Below are 25,079 nucleotides of genomic sequence, written 5' to 3' on the forward strand. Positions count from 1 at the left end.
ACATTGAAAGCAAAACCATTCAGAAAGTGCCCGAAAAGAAATAATGTTTTCGTGATACTTAGTATAATACTCATGTACTGGATTACCGTGTCCACAATAAAGTTCCCAGTTCCAAGCGACATCCCGGCTCGTGCTTCATGACCGATAATGAGGATGCTTAAACAGCTGAAAATCATCAAAGGAACTTGCTTCCAAGTGGTGATAAAGTTGAACGTCGTCTGTAACTGGTCATGAACGAAAATATCCTAAAGTAAACATGCATCGATAAGTAGTACTCCATAACTGCTGCCCCTGAACAGCAAAGGTTACCGTATTATGCAGTAACGCAATGACTGTGTCTTGATTGGTTACTTTAAGCCAGCTCCAATCCGTTACAAGTGCTGAGGCACAACTTGAAAAGATAAAGAGGGAACGCGCGTTTACGCAGCTCAAGTCAAACCCATAGGTCGGCTTCTCAAAGTTACAGAAAAGTCTCGGTCTTGGTATTTCACCGCCATCACCTGTTAAGAGTTGTAATATACGCTTTTTCATTCACTCAATATGAAAATAAAGTTTTGACCCTGACACACCTTGCCAGGTTCGTTTGATATCCCCACCTTGTGATCTATCTATGCATCCCAACTGCTACCCATCTTTATTCTATTCAGTTCAAAGCCACCTTTTGGACTGTGACTTACTTTTGTTTCTTTTGCTAAGATTTGACGGGACATAGCCGTGATTATCAATTTGTGTCTATATTCATCTCGCATACTCTTTCACATGCTTGTTCGAGTACATTTTATTGATGTGCAGGCAGGATTAGCCTATGGCTCGCACCCTTTTTGCAATTTCAATTGCATATCACTTTTGTACTTTTTAACGTTATAACACGCAATTTTTCTCTTTCCCTTTAAGGGAGGGCAGGACATCTCTACGAGCTGCATGTCTCGCAATACACATACCCAAGATAGGTAATGTGACCAGATTATATCACGTGATCAGGTCCAAGACTTTTTCTGTAACTTTGAGAAGATGACCTATGGGTTTGACTTGAGCTGCGTAAACGCGCGTTCACTCTATCAAGTTGTGCCTCGGCACTTGTAATGGATTGGAGCTGACTTAAGGTAAACAATGCAGACACAGTCATTGCATTACTGCATAATATGGTAACCTTTGCTGTTCAGGGACAACAGTTATGGAGTACTACTTATCGATGCATGTTTACTTTAGGATATTTTCATTCACGATCAGTCAGGGACGACGTTCAACTTTCTTACTACTTAGAAGCAAGTTCCTTTGCTGATTTTCAGCTGTTTAAGCATCCTCATTATCGGTCACGAAGCACAAGCCGGGATGTTGCTTGGAACCGGGAACTTTATTGTGTAAACGGTAATCCATTACATGAGTATTATACTAAGTATCACGAAAAGGTACTCTATATTCTTCCTTTTTGGGCACTTTCTGAATGGTTTTGCTTTCAACGTTTTTTATTCACAGAACCACACAGTGATGGCATAATTCCCTCTTTTTGGTATCTGCATTTGGCTAAATAGCATAGAAGAGGATATGTTTTTACCTGGATACCAAGGTAACCATTTACTATTCCTTATCCATCAAGTGACATAGTTTAAGAGTAGCGAACATGTACTGCACTTTTCAAGATTCCAAATGTACTTTTTTCTCCTCACCTTATAGGGAGTGTCCTTTTGCAGTGCATCCACCTACCAGCAATTGGTCTAACACAACCAGTGTCTTTCAGGATCTGGTCACTGCAGTTTCCCATACTAGAGTTATGCTTTAATCCACACACATCTTCTTTATACCTACTACACTGAGGCGAGCCACAAGGCTGAACTCAATGCATGCTATAACTGGTGATCCGTAAACAGCACCTTACAAAAGATATTCTGCAAGGGGGACCTGTTTGTGGTGCTACAGTGACCTTGGGTGAGTTTTTCTTAATAATCGTTATCATCTTTGGAAAGCCTAAGTGACCTTGGGTTCATTTACCAACAGTTTTCATAATCTTTTGAGAGCCTTTCAACAGTACAACTAGCTTTTCTTTCGTTTAACCGTTGTACTTATATTTTCGTTTTGATTCTGCATGTTGGGGAGGTCTGGTGGTGGTACCCCTTACATTGAGGCCAAACAATAACTAATTCTACAAGAACTGAGTCTATGATAACATGATCTACAATGTGTCTGCTTTTTGGTCTTTTTACCTTATGGGTGAATTAGGACTTCTAACAATTTGGCTAGATGCCTCCCAAATTAGTTTTCTCCACCAGTGCATGGTTTGTGATTTTTTTTTTTTGCACATAACTATTGGCACTCCAACTATGGTTTGCTTTTAACAATGAATGTGAACTTGGTACTGGCATATGCATTACTTATCGGTATCTATTGGTTTTTCCTTTTTTTCCCCCTTTCCTTTTCTCTTTCCCCACGTTGCATTTCTGTTTCCCTGGGTTTTTTCATTTTGAAACTTCATGTAAACGCTTATGTTTACAATTGGTACTATCTTTTTCGATATGTATACTATGATATTTGTATCATGGGTCCTTTTTCCTCTTTGTTTCCCTCATCTCCTTCTGCATTGTACAATCATCACACATTTGTCCTCTTAGTGTCATAACCAATATGTGCCATATCCTCATGATATTGTTTGTTTATTTATTCATATTGTTTATTTATCTATTCAGCCTTGCCTTGAAAAAGACCCAGGAAGGGGCGAAACACGTGTTGGCAAAGTTGATTAAGTTTGGATACATTTGTTGCACAAATGTGATTAAAACACACACTTTAGAAATTTTATTTTGTATGTTTTCTCTCATTATTTCACTTGATGTGACAGCGCTTTGCGTTGGAACAATCAGTCCTGTAAAAAGTAACAAAAGCAAAAGCAAAATGTATGGGGGGGGTCTATAGAATATGGAGGTAAAGCCACCTAAAGAGAAATCTTTCCTAACAGCAAGCAGCATATATGATCTTGCCCTCGAGTCTATATACCTGAAAATGTAACTCTGCCTAAATAATTTGAGGCTAAAGGGGAAAGTAAACGTGTAGGACTGCCACATACATGGGCCATTATTGTGAAGATCTGCCTGTGGGATATAATATGGTAATACCCTCCCTACACCTCTGCACTTCAAGCAATGGGTGGTGGCACCCGCCTCTTGATGCCTCCATCCCCTGGCCCCAGGCACAAACAAGGGAATTTGTCACATCATCGATACTGGCCTCCCCTTATCTGTGTAGCAACCTGGTAGTCTAGTTCTCTACCCTCCATAACAGTAAATGGATATCTCCTTTCCTATCACTTTTGCTCCATGGTACTCTGTGGAATTGGTCTCTTCCACTACTCACCACATCATCCTCACTCACATCAATATACATCTTCACATGGAAATCTAACATCCATCCCTAATTGATATTTTATTATTGGTTCATGAAAAATGTATTTGTATCCAAATTAATAATCACATGGCACAATAAACAGCCGGAAAAGGATAGAGAAGTTTTCATGACCAAGGGCGGAGACCACTTCATAAACTATTGTATAAACCCATCCAAATGACTTGGTGCACATTTCTTAAGTATCATACATTAATCACATACCTCGTGCACTCTTTAAACAGCTCTTTGCAAGGGGTCAGCTCCAGTCTTTCTTTACATTCTTTCACTGTGTCCTGAGGTAATTCTGGTAAATGTGCTGCAGACTTAAAGAAAACAAGACAAAGTAATGCTTTCATCTTTTTTTAAAACATTTTTTTTTAATTCTGTTTAGTTTTGTTAAAACCTTTACAACATTTAATAAAAACATAACGATATCATACAAAATATAAAGCCAAGTCACATTGGAATCTAATTCTAAAAACATAACAGTCGATAACCAAGATCAATATATAGAAAATCAATATTAAAACACACAGTGTACATTATAGTTTAGAAAATAAACAATGAATTCAAATAAAAGTAGAAAATTGATAAGCAATTGTAAGTCATTCCTATGCAAGATACCATTTTCTTATATTACTGTGCAAACTACAATGTGCAAAGGTTTTCTCCTCAGTACTCAAAGCAACATTCAAAGCAATTATAAATTGTCCGTTATGCAGGAGAGTGAGATGATGCAGACATAAAGATGATAAAACTTTTTCAATAAGGATCTAAATTTAACCTTTTCATACAATTTCGGATGCATGTTGGTTTCAAACGAGCAACCATTAGTCTTCATTATTTCTGTTGCTCATTGTCAACTCGATATTATTTATACACATTTCTATTCAATGTTTTTTTAACTCAACTTCAATAGTTCAGAGCAACTAAACAAGGGCAATCAATGGTTTGTGAATTCCGAACATCATTCTGGCCCATAGATGGTCGTAGGAATCCACAAATGCAGGATTCACAAATTTGTTCAAATATGACGTTTGTTGCACCGTAAAGTGTGTACATTTCAAAATAAGATGTTTAAGAGATTCAACTGGCCCATTACAGTTAGGGAATATGCATGTCATAGTAGAACTAATACCATTCACCTCCAACCAGTGTAACGTGCGCTCCCGTGTATGAAATTGGTTGAGTTTAAAACGTATATACAAATCTCGAGTATATCGACAAGGGAAGGAAATAATATAATTACTACAAGGCACTCTTTTCTTGTGGTATTTTGCATATTCCTTAAAGGTTTTGTATGTACTTAACAAGTCAGTAGAGATGATCCAGTCTTTTTCATATAATTTATTTTTTACATAGCCTGGACGACACGTTAGATCTAATTGTGTAACATCCAAGTCTAAGAGTATATCATTCATGCTTTCAATAAAAGTGGTTAATGATTTCAGGCCATTTTGTGAGGCTATGATATTAAGGTCTAGATATAAGGAGTTCTTAGGTGGTTCCAAAATCTTAGCTTAAGTGCATAACGATCGCCATTTAAGACGACTTGCCAGGGATAGAAGACCAAATTCTTAGTGAATCGCAGAATTAGGTATAGACAGAGCCAAATGTAGTGCAGTTTTCAAGAGACGTCCTTGTAGCCTGTTTATGCATTCATAGATATCAAATAACCATAAATCTGTACAGTATAGGATGACCACTTCCAATTTGTTAAAAATTCGATAAGCAGCAATATGGAGTACTTAAACAATTTGTTAAAGATCAGCTTCATTTGTAAGAGTAAAGGTCGGAATTTTTCTGATATACATGCTTTAGCTCGGTTTCAGTAGGGCGTCTGCCTGCTCGGATTTATCATGCTCCCCGCAACCCTTGTGGCTTTCTCAGCCTCGAATCTCATGGTTTGCCTCTCTCAATGGCATTACCCCTTTCGGGTGCGTTTGGCACCCGAAAGGGGTTTGACAAAGGGGGTGGCATTGTCATCCTTAATACCACTGACTATGATAACGAATGCCTACGCCTGCTAAGCGACACCAATGCCTATCCCCCTTGCAGATGGACCCAACCAAGGACTTACAAGAAGAAATTCGAAGTTTGACGAACCACGCTCAACAAGAAGCATGGATCTGCGATGATGAACATCTCTTTCTAAATAAGGCACATCCACGGATTCCAGCGTTTTATATACTACCAAAAATTCACAAAAGCCTACAAAATCCACCTGGAAGACCCATTGTATTGGCGTGCGATTCCATATTCGTGCCATTGTCAGTATACAGGGACATCTTTCTCAAACCCTTTGTTAACCAAATGACCTCCTACCTCAAAGACAGCACAGATACCATCATTATGCTTGGAGAAATCAACATGGAAGCAGACTACATCTTAGCAACATTGGATGTTGAGGCTCACTATACCTCCATACCACAAAAAGAAGCACTGGAAGTACTGAGACTTTTCCTGGACAAAAGAAACATCTAAGCCGTCCCCACCAACTTTATATTGGAATGTGTGAGACTGGTGATGACCGAAAATGTCTTTCTATTCAGAGACCAGCTATACAAACAAGTCAAAGGGGTCAGCATGGGGGCCACCTTTTGCGTTTGATATAGCCAACCTATACATGGCACACTATGAGACAGAGCACATCTCGGCAGCTACGAATCCCTACAAAGACAACATCATACTCTGCAAAAAGATACATTGACGATGTTCTTCTGATCTGGCGAGGGGATCAACAAGACCTGTCCGCCTTCCAGCAATGGCTCAACCAGTGCAACCCTCATATCAAATTTACCATGCACAGGGACTTTCATGGCATTCCTCGATCTACATATCTATAGATCAGGTGACCATTTACAAACGGAATTATTCCAGAAACCAACAGATCGCAACACACTGTTACACTTTCGGAAGCTACCATGCAGAAAGCCTAAAATATAACCTACCCTACGGACAATTCCTCAGGATCAGGAGGAACTCCACCAATCGAGACACATACGAGAAGCATGCCACAGACCTGCAAAACAGTCTACTAGACAGAGGATATCCAAGGAAATCCATCAAGCACGCCAACAAGCGAGCAGCCAACACCGATCGAACGGTCTGCCTAACCAAAACCACCAAGAAACAACTAGATAGACTGGTCTGCGTAACAACTTACAGTCCCCTCAGCAAACTGATAAAGAAGACCATAAACCAACATTGGCCTCTTATCAAAAATACTGGATCACTCCAAAAAGTTCCACGCCTTTGAGAAAAATCGGAACATCAAAGAGTCTTTGGTGCACACCTTCCCAGACCCACCTAAACAAACACTCTATGGAATTTGCCGCCTGTCCAAGGTCACTACCGATGTGGAAAATGCACAGCGGGCCAGTTCACTGAAACTACGAAAGTATTCACACACAAAGACATTAGATGGACTTTACGAGATCACACCAACTGCAACACTAAACAGGTGGTATACATCATAGTATGCCCCTGTGGACTTTTGTACATGGGCAAGACCATGCGAGCAGTGAAAACGAGAATTTGTGAGCATTGATCATGTATAAAGAACAAGGTGCCGGAAAAAACCCTGGTTGAACATTACATTAAGAAAAACCACACCAACATGGACATAAAGTGGTTCAGAAAGTGACCACCACCAAAAGAGGTGGCGACATTGATAAAATTCGGACCCAATTAGAACAGAAATGGGTCCACAAACTACGCACTGTGAAAGAAGGTCTAATCATTACCGTAGAGTGGAAGCATTTCTTATAAAATGATGTACAATGTCTGCCCATCATGTATGATGTTCATGTAAACATGAAATGTTTTGCAAGTAGAGGGTTCTCTGCTTTAATATGGCATCTCGTAAATACATGTTGACAAAGATGAGAGACGGTGGCTATGTATAATGTTCACACCTAATAGCCCCGCTATAAACCTTGCCATAATATATCACACTACATGATGTTGGCACCATACATGCTCTTAACTCGTGTGTGTGGTAGACAGGGTGGCTTTGGATACAGCTCCTCTTAAACCGTGCCACCTTTAATACACCACAACATGGTGACATCATTGTCTGGACCCATACGGCACTGGCTCATTCCAATATGGAGTCAGGATATATATTCTTCCACCATACTGTGACACATCAGACATGTCAAACATGCGCACGTCACATGCAGGACCTCGCGCCCGCGTGATGCCTGTGCACTTTTCGTCGACACTAATTATTATCCACGCACTCCTGTCTAGTGACTATACACTCCTGTCCAGGCACAGTGTCTAGTGGTTTATACATAGTGTCCTAAATTAATTCGAGCCTCACAAATCCCGACCTTATACCGGCACTTGCCCAGACCGCTCATTGCCTAAAATAGCCACTGCATTTATAAACAACACCGTTTCCACAGTAACGACACGCACTGCTAGCCGCGCTGCAGCAAAACTCTGCTTTGCTGGCAGCTTCCACAGAGCGGTCCCTGGATCTCCCACGAGAGGCGAGTACAGACAGGCGCGTTGCTCTGCACCCCCTTCTCCATGCATGCGCACCTCGCGCCCATTCCGCACGGCGTTGAGTATATTGTCACAGGATGCATTTATGCACATATGGCAACCGGCGCGCTTTCCGCCCTGACACACTCCAACTTATTCCATCCGCCACGCAACTCGAGGGCAATAATACCAGCCCTTCACGTCTCCTCAACTTGTGACCCATCCACATTGACACCGACACGGTGATAGCACCACACACACATCACCGAGTGCCCGTCTAGTCACTGGTGGGTAAACACACCATTTTTTAAGCTAGAGCACACGGCACCACCTTTCTCACCATCCAAGTGGTACCGCTAGTTCTCCATAGCGTCCTCTCCTTTAGTGTGCAGCCACTCCTTGCACACTTATCTACACCACCAAATTATATTAATAAGGCATTATACAGACAATTTGATAATTCCTTGATCTACTTTGACAGGATTTTGACAGCGTGATCTGAAGATGAATGCTCCATCTCCTTAAGTGTACACGGACACTTACACGCCTTGAGTCAATTAGCTCCACGGATCCGGTAAGCACCGGCATCCACTTGTTCCTTACCTGTATTAACTTACATATCTACTGCTAGACCTTTTGAATCAACTGATTCCTGACTTAATTTCCATCTGTTTATTTCAACAGACTACATAGGATACTCTACCCTTAAGAAACACCTGTCCTGATGAAGGCCAACACCATCATAGCTCACCCAGCTTATCACAAAATGGCCGAAACATTGTCGTGTTGACTTGTTATATATGTTGTTTTTCAACTCTTGATTGTTCCCACACTAATGGACTGATTACCTGATTCCTTCCCAAGGAACCCTTAGAGAATGTACAAACATAAGAATTTGGTTTTTCAAATACTTACCATTTGAATCAATTAACTCAGGTGTATGTGACTGTATGTTTTAAATGTTGAATATCCTATGCTCCCAAAATTGAAGTGTATTGTGACACATACTGCACTCAAAATAAATCTGAACTGCAGTATACAGTCTTTTTCATAATTCTGTGTCTACCAAATCATGTGGTGACAAACCCAGGATTCAGTTGCGCGATTCTCTGCAGTTGGATCTCCATGACCTTGCTCAATTGTGTTTCTTGATATAATTGTACCTACCTGGGCAGAGCAAGGCATCAACCAGGTGCCCCGTTTTTTATTAACTCTCATGCACAGCCAGGAGGCTGCAGCCCCTGCCATAGAGGTGGCAGGACATTTTACAAATCTCCTTACTAATCGGGCAAATTGTAGGTTTTTGTGCTAATTATTTAATCAGGTAATGCATGACAGTATGCACGTACAGACTAACAAAACACTGTAAAACACTGTTTTCCATTCCAATGTCTCCACATGTCACCATTTAAGTGTCCGTATAAACAAAGCAGGTTTCACAAAATGGTGCATGTGTGGATTTTGGTCACATATGTGGCAGAGTGCTTGAACATCAAATATAGAGTATCACAAAGCCATTAGTGACACCAAAATTACACCAAATTTGTATAGGCCCGGCCCGGGTCACAAGGCTTTAACACATTTTCTTTCAGTATTTAATTTATATTTTTGTTAAAAGCTCAGTTTGAAAACCAGGATTTAAATAAAATAAGGCAACGGTCAAACAGATTTCCCTTTGTCTGTATTCCTGACATCTTAAGGAACAAGCCCCTCGAGACAGGGCCATGAAATGTATTTTCGCGGACTCCAACGGCTGAATGATAAGCCCTCGCTCTACTGCCAACATTTCAGGCAGACACTGACGCCTGCCGCCATAGGCCACACCGTGGACGCTTGTTTGAAAAGCTGGAGCCCCGCTCTCCTTCCATCACTGGCTGGCACTGTGGCCCTGTGCTCGCTTCACATCCGCTCACAGAGCACTTCTCGCCGGTTGGAGAATGTTTTTTAATTTACTTTGGATATTGACTGGTGGACATTAATGGCAGCGCCCTTCGGAAGTCAGGAATAACAGTGTGGTCAGTGGCTGCCGGGAAAGAAAGACCGAATTGACTGAAGGACGAAAGGCACTAAAGCAAACAGCGAGCGCACTTGATATTTTCTGGGAATCGATAGTATTAAGCACTCTGGCCATCTATACACATGTAAATATGAGAAGTGTATGACTTTAGAAAACACTGCTGAAGGGAAGGCCGCCTTGCCCAAACACTGGACCCTGCGCTTCCAGACAGAAGCTAAATGGAAGTGCGCAACGCCGGGATTTCTAGTGCACCTGAATGGCAAGAGAACAATGTGCCTATTCGGGAAGGTATTGCTAATAAAGTACGATTAAACACAATTATTGTCAATACATTCGTAAATAACAAAATATAAACCGTTCATACCGGAAGCAGATTTGTCTCTTGGCAGGTGATCGTATGTTTTTTTTTTGCAGGAACCAGTGTCCTCATTCTATCAACCTCATTGTCTCGCACGCTGCACTAGATCCCTTTTGAGCAGGGCTCAAGTCGAGGGTACACGCAGGGGACAGAGTCCACCCACTTTATTCAGAGGGTGGACCCTAGCTAAAATAGACACATTGGATGTTTTCTTTGATTTTATGAATTAAAGCCAACCTCAGGGTTCAAACCGAAGTCGTCAAGTTTGTAGGTCTGACACTTCATCACTGTACTATATAACCTGATGAAAGTAACAAACAACTAAAGGTGAAATATGCCATTTCGGTACTGCAAGTCCCAGAAAAAACATTTTCTTGGAGTTCAAAACATGCACACCTTTTAACGTTTTCAAAAACACTATTAGAAGAAAATATCCAGGCTTGGTTGTGTGTGTGTTGATTTTATGAAAGGCAAATGCCATTCGTCCTGTTCAATTTGGGTGGTTATGCAAAGCCAATTTAATGGAATGCGCATATTTTGCCTTGATATGATAATTTCTGATGATGTCACATACCAGTGCGTTTGTTGATGAGACCCCCACTTTAATTTTTAGGACTTCACCCCTGCTTTTGAGTCAAACTGCAGTCTGGCCTCAGCCACTACCATAGCTCTCAACTCACACGCTTTTGGCGGGTGTCACCCGCCTTGTAAACAGCGGACTCACCCGCCAAGCCTCCTCCCGCCAAAAATAAAATAGGGTGTTTTCACCCACCTTTGCGACACAAATTGTTGAGAGCTACGCTCTATAAGTGCTGATTGCACTTTAAAGTTAATCCTTCCTCTGCCCTCCCTCCCCCATCTACGTTCCCCAAACCCTGAAATTGGCTCAGCCACTCAAATGTTGATCCTGCCCCATTTGGTAGAGCTCCTTCCCCGGTGTGGTGTGCCCCTCCTTCAAGAAATGTTGAGTGCCTGCTGAGTCCTCCTGCAGTGTCACGTGTGTGTGTACCATGTGATGATCCCAACAGAAGGGAGGAGCAGCTTCCCCAATGACATCCTTATGCGGACGATGTTACATTCCTCTCCCAGCGAAAAGGAAGTATCAAAGAACCTGCAAGCTTCATTGGATGCCATCTCGACGTGGTACAGCGATTGGCGGATAGAGCTAAACACCAGCAAGACAACTGCCACACTGTTCACCAGAAAGAAGATCAAGGAGCACCTTCACATCAGCCTCAACGGGGAGAACATCAAGTAGGAGAGCAGCAGTCGCTACCTCTGTGTGACCCTGGACAGCAAATTCAACTGGCGAAGCCATACAGAGAAGACTCAGCAGAAGGCAGTGCTGTACCCACTCCTGAAGTCCAAGTACATGGTCTTCCCGACAAAGATCAATGTCTACAAGGCGATCATCAGACGGACCCTCACGTATGCCTCCCCAGCATGGATCTGTCTGAAGCGACACGGAAGAGTCTTCAGATAGTCCAGCACAAGGCCCTGGGGATAGCGTATGGAACTCCACTCTTCACAAGGATAGCTGACCTTCACAGAGAACTGGACATCAACGAACATCTAGCGTAGCTGAGTAAGCACTTTTGCCAAGGACTGGATAAGAACCCAAACTCTCTGATCAGAAGACTTACTGCCACCAGTGCAAACCCTTTCGACCGCTACCCGCGGCTCATCATGGCTAAGACCCTGTGAAATCAGTGTTACTGTGACAAGTCCACACAGAACATGAAGAAATAGAACCCACGACTACACACTCAACCATGGAGGATGGAGTAACGAGGCTCAATCCAATAAAATCTGTTCGCAAGCAGACGAAAGAAGCCGCTCTTGAGTCGATTTCACCCGACTCCTTCCTATTCTGTGTCTTCTGCGCTGTGCCTGCGTGGCCTTCCAGGCAGCGGGCCTGCCCTGCAGAGCCCTTCCTGATGGCAGAGCCCATCCATGGCAACTCTGCATCAGTGTCCTCGGCATGATGACACTGTGTGATCACAGCCGGCATGTTTCCCCTGGCCCATGTGCCCACAGAACCAGGGACTGTTTGCTGGATGATCCCAGCCCACTGGTCTGTCTGGGTGATCACGACCCAAACAAGGTGTCCCCGCGAGAAAGCAGCATAAACTGTCCTGCTGGGTGCTTCCAGTAACTGGGTATCTGGCCTGGTTGCTCCCGAGCCAGACAACACCTGGCGGTCTGCCAAGAACGGGTGCTTTCGACAAGCCCCTGAGAACGCTCTTTTGGGGAGTTTGTCAGGGCTTCCATTTCACAATCTGAGTGCCTCAACCCTGCCCAAAGTGTGCCATTTTTAAGGTGCAAATGCCCAAATAGGACACTTTGAGGAAGGTTGCCCCCTTTTGGAGCAAGTGGACACACACTGTCCCGATTCCAAGATGTTTGGACACCAGCCTTGATGGTGTTATTTTTGGGGATATCCACACCTGGCATACCCTCCAATAGCAAACAGTACTGTTTGGGGTAGAGGCAATGATCCTGGATGTTTTGGGCACTTCAGGCCACACAACCTGCTCCATTGGTGGTGCCGGAATCCAAGCAAGCTGTTGGGTGGAGCCAGTGGAGTTGCTAGGTCTGGAAAAGACCCGGGGCTACGCTGATGTCAGAACTGTTGGGACTGGGGGCTAGCTAGTCTTTTGGCTGTAGCTCCTGAGATTCTATCCGGGGCTACAACCAAAAGATCAGGGGCTATAGCCCCCTTAGCCCCCCCCCCAGCAACGCTCCTGGGTGGAGCACTTTTTCGGACCGCAACCCTAGCCAAAGATGGCCTGATGCTGGGGTTTCCCTTTGCAAGAAGCTCTATGCTGTCATTGCTGGCTGAATCTGCTAGGAATACCCTTGAATTGCATTGTGCATTAAAGGCTTTATAGCCCAACTAACATTCTTTCGAAAAGCCACTCTCGACACTATGCAGGAACTGGTTTAGATGCGTCTTAGACACCCATCCCCCTTGGCGTTGCTGGGTACTTCACACCTGGGCTTTCTTTTTACTCTCGTTTTACTTCCGTGCAGTTTATTCCAGTGACCCAACACTACAACTCTCTTAGCGGTGTGCAAGCCCAGTACTGAGATTTGGTGTCCACCCGGACATGATGCCATGTGGCAACCATAGCTCGCCACTCCCTGTTCCACAGACCTAGTTCAGCTGCAGCAGCGTCCTATTGACAGGGGTGTGGCGTTTCACCAAACCCCTTAAAGGAGTCTCCATATTCAGGCAAGCCATCCCAGGCAGATGGCTGACACAGCACAGAGAACGCGTGATGTACATGCGAGAGATCATGACAGTGATGGGGGCTTGAGGGGCAGGGGGTATTTACTCTTGTGGGCGGGATGTTTCCACTTACAGCTCAGTGAATTCTGCTCCACAATAATCATTTTGATTGCATGCACCCCAGCGTGTTTTACGTCCCGATATGTTAAATTCTACAGGCATCACTGCTCTCTGACACTTTCTAACACTTTTGGCTAGACCATATTTTGATTTCCAACCTATCGTTCAGGCACCGATTTGCTTTGTGTTGCATTGAAAAGGGACCAGTGCGACAAAATGTAGATAACCGATGTTCACTGAAAAGTGATTTTATATGCCCTCTCAGTAGTCCTTTTATTTAATATGTGACCATATTTAGCAAATGCTTGCGTTTACAGCATTAGTGCACGATATGTAGCAGCTGTACCCGTCAGCCAGCTCCGGACCCGGGGATGGAACTTGTGTTGCTCTGCGTCATCTTGCTTCCAAGGCGAGCGCGTTGCCCCTGAGCTATCCTCCCGAGACGGGAGTCAGAGTTCAGGTCACCTGCCAGGAAGCCTAGGCAAACATCCAAACACTACACTTCTGCAAGTAATAAAGGTTGGATATGGACGGAAGACATTCTGGGAGACAACTTTGGCTGGAGGCATCTACTAGTGTATCACGTGGCGCAAAATCTGCTTAAGCTTCCTTTACTAGATTCACAATAATAGGGGAGTTACATCTCCAGGTGTGGCAAAGTCAGGTTTCAGACTCTGCCCCAAAGCCAGCAGGAGATTCTGGTAATTCCCTGGTTGGCCGGCTTTCCTGCGTTGCGCAGTGGTGAACTACTTTGAGCGCAGTACTTGGGTAAGAGGGGCGGAGGGGTTGCAGAGTCCCACCTTTTCAAGCCTGGCCATGCCCTATCTTAAGCGACCTGACCACAAGAGCCTGGGAAATCAGAGGATAAATGTAACATGTTTTAGGGGAAGAAGGATAGCTCAGAGGCAATGCGTTTGTCTTCGAAACAAGACAGCGCAGCCCAACACGGCTTCGAATCACGGCCCCACGCTTGGAAACCACTCGCTGGTATTAAGCGCATTATAAATGAACAATTATAATGATAGCAATACTAAGCACTAATTTTGAATACTAGGGATACGGGAAGAACGCCTTCCGCCGACTATATGGACTTGGTAAGACGTTGTTCTGCAAAGCACCTAGGCTCGGGACAGGACTGGGTCAAGGGGCCTGTGGAGTCTAGAATATTGCCATGTACACCAAAAGCAATGGGGAGTAAAGCATTGCCATCTCCAGCCTAGGTGTACATGGAACCCCCAGGGAAGAGGGGATCCTATCCTGCTGATAATAGTGAAACAGAAAGGGTTTTGGGGCCAGCTACAGGCATTGGCAGATCCCTTCTGGTGTGATGCTCTGTCAAATCTTACCTGCGAAGGCAAGGTTCAGGTCACCTTCCAGGAAGCCTAGGCAGTGTCTCTGGGAAGGGAAGCGAACAGACAGCACGAGGATCCGCATGGGCACTGCAGACAAGCATCGAGGTGCCATAGAGGTGAAACTTGGGCCAGATTCCAAGGCGGCCACTATCATATTTTTAACATCAGATCCATCGTAGAAAGAGAACAGAGTGTAATCTGAGAAACAAAACAGCATGGGAAACCCGTACTAAAAGAAAAGGAAAAACGCTAACACACTGGGGAGGGGAATCCTGAGATCTGGACCTTGTGATCCTGTGAAGGCATCATGAAGCAAGACATAAACAACAGACTTAACGTTCAAAATAAAGTACTTTATTAACTCAAATGTCAGGATGGTAGACCTAACTTGCCCTATTGCCAGTCTTGGGCCTTGTTGCATTGCATTTATTTTCACTTTGTAGTGGTTTTGTTTTTGTCCCACTATTCTTAGGCACGCTGATATACTTGCACTTTTTATATACAACTTTCATATGGGTCTTTCCTACTTGGCAGCTCCTTACTTTGCCCATTGATGTTTTTACTCCATTTCACATTATTCCATTAATTTTCCTTAAGATTAATTTCAGGTTTCCATTTAAATCGGTAAATATGCATACATTTTGCTCAAGTTCCACTTTTTATTCAGTTCTGCAAACGTTACCTCACACGCACCTCGCCCGGAATACCACGGTTGCCAAGTGCCTTTGCCGGACACTCGCAATCTCCGGCGTTGCTGGTCGCTGGCTCCTGCTGCTTCTGCCTTCTTCGCCGGTCAATGAGCCAGCCTGCTAGTACAACGGGACTCGTCTTCCATACGCCGACTGCTCTGTTGCCCCTGGATGGACACAGACGGCGTCCTGCCTTCTCATATGTTTCCGCAGATCTGGCTGCTATTCTCTTGTCACTGAGGCTCCATATTTGGACTGCTAGCCGGGTCCTGGCTCCTCCACAGATCCCACCAGAGCTGCCTCCTATGAAAGTCTCCTACTGGTCATCTCCCCTCAGGCCTCCCTGTTTCTCCTCTCCGTTTTCTGTGGCTCTCTTCTTATACACCCGCACCAACCTCCTAATAGGTTGCAGGTGTCGATTCTTAACTAGGTCTGCCTGACCACAATAAAAGCGGACATGCCTGACTCTCACCATACTCTTCAAGCGTCTTCCTCGTCTCAGTGACAGAGTGGTTAAATGATAGTGTAGTGTTCATTCCTCCTAGTCTCCTCTTGTTCGTCACAGTACCTTCAAGTATCATATGTGCGGAAATGAGGGGAACATCGTCATAGTAACCCATAAAGGTTGGGGAAAAGTCATGTTGCTCATGAACAGGGAAAGGGTGATGCCATGTCTCGCCAATGGGTACCCCACTTCCACTCTCATAGGACCCTCCACCCAGATTTTCCTCCCTCGCTTCTCTACCTCCAGGGTCAGGATCCAAATGCGATGACGTTCCCTGGCCACCTGAGAAGAGGATCCAGAGGGGTTAGGAGTGAGAATACTCTCAGGTTTCTCATAACCCCCAGAGCAAGACAAGGTAAACCTCTATTCAGAATGGCATTATATCCTTTAAAGAGCGAGTGGAAAGGCAAACCCTTTAGCGAGAAGGGCACTATCGCCCTCAATGAGAGAAATAAAGGGTAAGGTAAGGATATAGTGTGAAGGGCTTTATTGCTTACAAGCCAGCAAGGGAGAGAGGAGAACGAATATTTACATAATCAGATGGGCTGGCTACCCCTTGTTGTAACCTTAGGTATATTAACCCTGCATCAGGAAAGAGTGATTGATACTTTTTGTCTGGTTTAGTTAGGATTACAAACATGGCCCAGGAAGCTATACCTGTGGTAAAGAAGCAGCTGGATGCAGAACTCTGAGACTGCACTGTACTTTAGAGATCCAAGTGTAGACCATCATTCTCATAATGGGAGTAACCCAGACACTACATTGCCTGACAAGATTGATTTAGGCCAGTATCAAAAAGGGAATCCATACTTTAAGGTAATCTCTTAGTCCCAGGAGGCATTATCCAGTAGGTTCATATTGTTCATTAGTACCCGGCGAGAGTCAAGCAGAATGCAACACGCATTGTCCTCGGTGGGGGGCGTGGCAGCCCCTCAGCCAATGAGGAGGCTGGAAGCGTGGCCATCCCCGCTCCGAGTCTCCCTGCGGCTGAGAGGCTGCCTTGGCCCCCCCGCTGGGGACTCGGGTAAGGCTTTTTTTTTTTTTTTATTCCCTTTCCTCCCTCCTCCCTTCTCCCCCACTTACCTTCGTGTTCCTGCTTCCCCGGCAAGGGGAAAGGCCGGGGAAGAGAGAGGCCGGGGAAGGGAGAGGCCATACCCGCTTCGCGCCTCCACACGGCTGGAGGCTTCCCTCGTCCCTCGCGGGAGAAGCAGGTACGCTTTTTTTTTTACATCCCCTCCCCACTCCCACCCTCCCAACCCCACTTACCTTCTTTTTGATCCTTTTTCGGGAGCAGACGCGCTGGGAACACTTGTGTTTCCAGCGCGTCCGCTTCCGATGGCCGACATGGAAAGGGAAAACTGACTCAGTTTTCCCTTTCCATGACAGCCATTTTCTTGGTCGTTTCTTTACAGAAAAAAATGCTTTTAGTGCACCGTCCACGCACATAATGCGGGCCGGGTACTAATAGCAATATGACCCTCGCGGTGGGGGCATTACCGACTCAGTATAGGCTCGTGCCTATAACTATGGGCCCCGGGGCATTACCTGAGTCGGTAATGCCCCCGCTGCTCGGGCCATATTGCTTAATTAGCACCCTGGGCGGGGGAGCCAGCCAATCATGTGGCTAGGAATGCGGGCTGACACTACCAGTGAAAGCCCACATCCCAAGCCGCCTGATGGCTGGCTTCCCCGCCCACCATCTTCCCCGACCAACCCTGGGTTTTTTTTTGGATCCCTCTCGCTCCCCCCATCCCACTTACCTGATTGCGGCGGCAGGGATCCGCCACCGCAGTTCCTCTCCCCGTGTGGCCACTATGGAAATGGAAGAGGGTCTCCATACAGAGCCCCTCTTCCTTCCAATTCCCTGGCGGCCATGTTGGTATAGTATTTTCTCTCAGAGAACGGGATGCCGCGAGGCGTTCCGTTCACTGAGAGAAAACACTTTTTTAAAAACCAGAGAGAGAACACTTTTTTAAAAACCATTTAGCACCCGTATAGCACACTGCAAAGGTGATAATGGCGATATGCCCCTCTGTGGCTGGGCCGACACTGTGGGTAACGACCCACCACCCTCATTAAGCAACCCTCACTTCGCTCTGGTCATTAACTTGGGCGACAGGCCGTTACCCACAGGGTGGGCCCGCCACATTGGGGCAAATTGCCTCGAACCAACTTAGCTCTTTTATTTTCATGAGTTGATAAGCCTCATTATGGTGTCAGAGGTAGGATCGGCAGCACCTGACCATAATGTTCAATCCAGACACCCTGCAAAGTGGAAAGGAACACCTATTCATATAGTAATGGAAATCCGAGAGGGCAACCTTACCTAACCTAGCTATTCCCCAGGTGGCAGGCTATGATCTCTCTAATGCCAAAACAATTCCCTAGTCACTAGCACGAGGACGTTATCCTTAATGATTTAAGGGTTTTCGTATCTATGGGACCCTATGGAAAGGTAGTCCCAAAAGCAGTGTTGGTAATTACGTATTCTACAGATGTTAGGGCAGGGATGATAAAGTGGGACTACAGAGTAAACGTGACTTTTGCAATATCCCCTATGGGATTAAATGTGGGAGAGCCAATCACAGTGTTAAACTGTGAAAAGATAGCAAATTCCTGGTTCCTTAAGTGCCTGGACTGAACGCCATTGTTGGTGCAAAATTTCATTTTTTGGTTTCTGGATCCCTAACTTTATCTAGCCTTAGCTTGTTGACATTTGTTTTGTGGCAAGAGGAACGTCTAATTAAGAGCCTGCCACCACAACCCTTTTTCTGCTGTGTTGCTCTTAGTAGCTCATATGGCTAAAAGGGCAGTGGTGCTTTTTAAGCACCACCATTTGGTCTTACTGAAAGTGTGTTGTGAAATAGGCTGTTGGCAGCTGTGATTTTGCCTTAGCTACACCAGTTTCGTTGCCACATTAGCCATATTAGTTTCAAAATCAACATATATGGTATCCATTGGGGCTCTAGCACATTTTCCAAGCTCTGCTCCCAGCCATTTTGAATTTGCCATCTCTTTGTCTAGGTAGACCATGAGGCATGGCTGGCCCGCCACAGCTCTACTTTGGAAGTCCTCGGCCGCTTCCTGCTGTTGCTGCGCATGAGTGGTCTAAAGGACTTCAAACCTTGGTAATGGTACTCTATACCCCAGTCTACTCCTTAGTGGGTGCCGGTGCTTCTGCAAATCTTTGGTCTGTGCACAGCGAGTTTTGAACTTTTGATTAAAAAAAAGGGGGCGTGCAGCAAGATGGCCGCTTAAGACCAAAGCTCTGCGGCCCACCAGCAATAGTGATACTGCCTGACTCCCCCACACCGCACCAGGCAAGCGTTGAGCCGCCTGGCAGCTGAAGTGGGGTAGAGGAGTAGATTTGCGCCCCCGTCGTGCGGGACAGAGCGGTGAGCGCATCAACGGAAGGGCGACCAGCAGGCCAGGGGCGCCTTGCTGTCAGCGCCAGCCGGAGAGGCTGGAACAAAGGGAGAACCCGGCGCGTCACAGGAGAGGGGGCCAGGAACACGGCGAGTGCCACCGACACCTGAGACCAGGTACCGGCGAGCCCGGGCCAGAATGCGTTGAGCAGATTATGAGCCCTGATAGGCGGAGACAGACCTGGCTCAAGAGGCGGTGACTGAAATAATGCACCAGAAGTACGAATGGGCACAGGAACAAGCCCGGGCCCCCTGGCGGTGAATGAGCACCATACTGCAGAGATCAACGGTGGACCCGGGCCACAAGGCGGCTGCTGCAGTGGGAAGCAAGGCCTGGAGGTGCCTGAGAAGTCAGCCCCAGAGAGCGGTGCACAGAGAAGAAGGTGAGGAGGCCAGCAACCCCCGTGGAAAACCATCTAGCCCCCCCAGCCACAGTAAGGAGTGAGCCCAGTGGGGAGGGGAGATGCAGGCCGGCCACGGCCCCACCAGTGCTAGAACTGCCCCTTGCGGGGGCTAGTGAACATACAACAATGGGAACAGGGACAAGCCCGGGCCGACAGCCGGCGAATGGGATACATACTGCTGTGACAAATTGCATACTGCTGCAGTGGGGAGCAAGGTCACAAGGAGCAAGAGAAGGCAGAAGCTCCAGAGGTCAGTGGGCAGAACAGCCGAAGACACCAGTAAGAAGGTGAGGTGGAGACCAGCAACCCCAGAGACTGGGAGAGCATCGGTGGCATAGGTTGAGACCCCGGGCAAGTCATTAAACCCCTCCCCCCCACCATAGCACGAAGTGAGTCTGGCAGTGAGGGGAGGCCACCCCATCAGTGCAGGAGCTGCACCTTGAGGGGGCTGCAGGTGCATACAGCAATGGGACTGCACTGCGGTGAGCCGGATCAGCGAAGGGAGAGGACAGTGGGACCTGGACGGAGGGCATTGAGGTGGGGCACCACGGCAACAGGGGGACTGGAAACCCTGCAGCACGATGTGCAGGCAATCCTGACTGAGCTAAAGGCATTCAGAACGGAGGTGGAGACCTTTATGGGTGCCATTACGGAGAGGGTCACCAAGGTAGTAGAGAGACTGGAGGCTTTGAAACACACCCAAAGGGTCACAGATATAGCGGATGTGGGTTTGGTGGTCCGGATCAAGGAATTGGAGAGCTAGGAAAGTGAGATATGAAGAAAATTGGACAATGTGGGAAACCGGGAAAGGAGGAACAATCTGCGGATATGGGTCCTCTCTGGGAGGGACAGCATCCCGGGGACCTGGAAGCCAAACTGTCTAGGGTATTGAGAAAACTCAAGGGTGAGGCCTTCAGCAAGGAGGAGTGAAGGGGCCCTGCTCAGTCGTGGCAAAGTGCCATAACTACAGTGACAACAAGGACATCTTAAAGAGGGCCCAGGAGATGGGTGACCTCGAATGGGAGGGGGCCACAGTAAGGATCAATCAGGACCTGCCAAACTACACGCTGCAGCAGAGAAGGAAATGCAGGCCCCTGACACAATGGCTATGAGAAGAGTGGGTGCGCTATCGCTGGCATTTCCCCTATGCCCTCTCCTTTGAACATGTGGGGGAACAATATGAGCTCAAGCACGGAGCTGAGAGGAGGCAGCGAGACTGCTGGCGGAGCTACGGAAGGAGGGGACTTTTCAGGAGAAGGATGGCCAATGCAGGTTGCGAGAGCGGTTCAACAGTGACTTTGCACAACCAAAAAGCCATAGAAAGGAATCGTCTTCCAGGAAATCCAAGAAAGCTGAGGCGAAACCAGCCCAAAGCGACCCAGTTGAGGAGGGGGGCTTGCGACGAAATGATTGAAAGGAGGCGGGGGGGATCTGGTTTAAGTGTGGTTCACAAAGTTGATGCTGGGGCAGTGGGCGGGGGGGTTGTTCATTGTCACCCTGGTAACCTGGGGATTGCCAGCTGTCTCGGAAACAAAGTGGTGGAAGCCCCGGTAGAAGGATACATGCATTGCTCAGTCGCAATGGACATAGAGAGAAGGTGCCACCCTAGGGGTTGACAGGGGGGGCCTCATCACAATCTGGCTATGGTTAACTGGAGGGTGGCAACGCTTAATGCAAAGGGTCTGAACTCCCTGAGCAAGTGGTCATTAACGGCCAGTCTGTTCCGTAACACACAGCTGCAGGTACTTTTTTTGCAGGAAACCCACTACAAACAAGGGGTGGAGCGGAAACTGAAGGGGGCCCGACATTGGACAAATGTACTGGGCAAGAAGGAAGGAGTGGGTATAGCCTTAGCACGCTCTGCGCACTTGATGGAGGTACAGGTACGGAAGGGTTTTGGGGTAAAATTTGTGGCCGTAAAGGGTCGCCTCAATGGGACAATTATCACCCTGGATTCTCTGTACGCCCCCAATGTACACCAACTAGTTTTTCTTGGGAAGATCTTCTTAGTCCTGGAAGAGTGGGGGTGAAGGACCGATGATGGTGGTAGGCGATTTCAATTCAATAGGGGACCCCGCTGTATACTGGTGGGCAGCGCGGGGGGACCGGGCAAAGCCACAGGGGAGGGAACACAAGGCCTTGGCGCATCTCCTTGAGGACCATTTTTGGGAAGATGTGGGGAGATTTAGGAACCGCCCGGTGGGTGGTTACACTTTTTTGTCGGAACCACACTAAACATACACAAGAATTGACTTCCTGCTGGTCTCAAAGGAGCAGGGGGCGATGGTAGAATCCCTGAGAGTGGAATCAGTGACATGGTCGGATCACAAGATGGTAGTGGTGGATTGGGGGGGGAAATCGGGGGTGGAGGGGAACCCCTAGTTGGATGTGTAATGACGGTCTCCTCAAGGAAACAGTTTTTAAGGAACATCTTTGGAAAGAGTTAGGACACTTCGAGACAAATGCCACAGGGGAGGTGCAGTGGAAAGTGGTATAGGAGGCGGCCAAGGCCACATTTAGGGGCCTCATCATAGAGGACAATGCCCGTTAGAAGAGGGGGAAGAGGGCTGCTCGAGGGGAAGTGAAGGGGAAGATCTTGGCGGGATGAGGGTGCAGCTCACTCAACCGGGGGCGACCGGGAGGGGATGCTGGCTGAGATGTGTGACAAACGACAGGAGCTCCACACACTACTCAGAGGAGGTGGTAAAAAAATTGTGATATGCCAAACAGCGATACTATGAAAAGGGAGACCAAGTGGGGACCCTGCTAGCGAAAAGAATAAAAGAGCGAAGGGTGGAGAGAAGAGTAACAGGCATACAAACACCAGAGAGGGATCTTTTGGGAGGCCAGGGCAACATTCTCGAATGCTTTGCTCAGTTTTATGAGGGCTTATACAAGCAGCCCCCGGGAAACAAAGGGCAGGCTATAGAGGAATACTTTGTGGGGGCTTCAAATACTGAGATTGACAGATAGGGAAAGGGCCATAATATAGGTGGAAATCACAAGGAAGGAAGTACTGGGGGCAATAGCCCATCTTAAACCGAGGAAAGCACCGGGGAGGATGGCTACACCTCAGCCTTTTACAAACAGTTCCAGGAACTGCTAGCGGGTCACATGGCTAACCTATAACACGATTCAGGCCGCAGCAGATGCCCCCTTTCTAGAAGTACTCATTGCAGTCATACCTAAACAGGGTAAAGACCCTCTGTACTGTGGTTTGTACCGCCCCATCTCCCTGTTGAATACCGATGCAAAGATATTCGCTAGGATATTTGCCTCGCAGCTGGAGGTGCTCATGCCTCTGATAGTGCATGATGATTAGCAAGGGTTTATACGGAACAGGCAGGGCTAGGACAACCTGTGTAAGACTCTACATATACTTCATGCCCCAGAGGTGAGGAGAGAGGGGGCAGTTTGCCTCTCCCTAAATGCCGAAAAGGCCTTCGACTGGGTGAACTGGTCATTTATTATGGGGTGCTGGGGAAGATCGATATGGGGACCAGGTGGATGGGTTGGGTCGCAGCCCTATACTCGGTGCTGCGGGTAAGAATGGTGGTCAATGGAGGGTTATCAAGGGAAATTCACCTGGGCAGGGGCACTAGACAGTGCTGTCTCCTCTCCCCCTTGTTATACTCACTAGTGATGGAACCCTGGGCAATTGAGTTACTGAACAATTCCGAGGTGAAGGGAGCCTGTCTAGGGGGAAGGGAACATAAAGTGAGTTTGTTTGCTGTCAATGCACTTCTCTTTGTTATGGAGCCAAGGACATCGATCACGGCACTCTTCTGGGATCTTCAAACATACGGGGAGTTGTCGGGGTACACAGTCAACCTCGGGAAGTCGGTGGCTCTGCGGGTCGGGATTGCGACGGAGGAAGATTGGGGTCTCTTGAGAGACATGGGGTTCAAGCTACAAAAGGAGGGATTCAGATACCTGGGAATTGAAATCACTATGGTGATGGCGGATCTTTGACAAGAATGACACCCCGCTTTGGGACAAAATACAGCAGGACTTCCATGGAGATGGCTCACGCTCTCCTGGGTGACCCGTCCTAATTGCACCAAAATGGCAGTCCTCCCCAAGCTCCTCTTCCTGTTCCATATGTTCCCGATAGTGGTCCCACCCCTTTTTTTAAACCAAAATACAGAGGGCCCTGCTACGTTTCCTGTGGGCGGGTGCAAGGCCAAGGGTGGCATATAGAACACTGGTTCAATCGGGGGATGAAAGTGGATGGGCTTCCCCGACCTAGAAGTAGGGCGTTACAGCTATGGATTATGGTGGATCACATGGACGAGACCACAGAGATGCAATGGGTCCATATGGACAATCATGTCTTGGCATCGGTTACGCTGTGTGAATGGCTCTGGGTCACACAAAGAATTCCCTGATAGGGTTTTCAAACATCCGATTTTGGTGGCATGTTTGACGGTGTGGCAGGAGGGGGTGACACTCGCTGGCTTTAATCATGGCCATCCCCACTCAGCCACAGTGACCTCTCTGGCTGTATACCAGCGAGAAATAAGTGGACCAGGGACTTGGCAATAGATACCCCTTACCAGACATGGGTGACCACTTGCAGGGGAGGTCAGGAAGTCCACACAGGCCTTGCAGTATAGAATACAGGCATACAAGATAATCCACCGCTGGGAGTACCCGACGGCACGGTTAGCAAAAATGTACGCAGTGGCAGACTTGAGATGCTGGCAATGCAAAAAGGCTGATTACTTTCATATGTGGTGGGGGTGTTCCTACACGCAGAGATACTGGAAGGAAGTGTTGTTGTGGCTTAAAGACGTGGAAGGGATACAAAGGGAGCTATTGCAGAGTCTGCTGCTACTTGGGGTAGAGATGGAAAATGAAGATGCGGGGATAGAGGGCCATATGGTGCGCACTTTGTTGGTGGCTGTGCACGTAGTTGCGTGGGCCAGCACTAGAAAAAAGGGGGGGGAACATCCTCGAAGCAGGAGTGGGTGCTGAAGGCGCAAACAATTTACAACATGGAATACTTCACGCACCTGCTGGATGAAACCCACATGGACATAGAAGGCAAATGGCTCCCTTTCTTCGCTAGGTACAGACATTGAGCTGTTGGAAAACCAATGGGAATT

At 46.9% G+C, this 25,079-nt stretch overlaps 1 protein-coding gene across 5 annotated transcripts in view; it reads right to left on the reverse strand.

Moving 5' to 3' along the window:
- Positions 1-25,079, reverse strand: part of GRK4 (G protein-coupled receptor kinase 4) — a 1,171,195-nt gene that overhangs the window by 611,271 nt on the left and 534,845 nt on the right. For all 5 annotated transcript variants that reach the window (XM_069632057.1, XM_069632058.1, XM_069632056.1 and 2 more), the window contains one exon: positions 3,598-3,698. In XM_069632057.1, the coding sequence (XP_069488158.1) occupies positions 3,598-3,698 (101 nt within the window). The remainder of the gene's footprint in view (positions 1-3,597; positions 3,699-25,079) is intronic.

This window comes from Ambystoma mexicanum, chromosome 6q (assembly GCF_040938575.1).
Source record: "Ambystoma mexicanum isolate Mex_15411 chromosome 6q, UKY_AmexF1_1, whole genome shotgun sequence".
NCBI lineage: Eukaryota > Metazoa > Chordata > Amphibia > Caudata > Ambystomatidae > Ambystoma > Ambystoma mexicanum.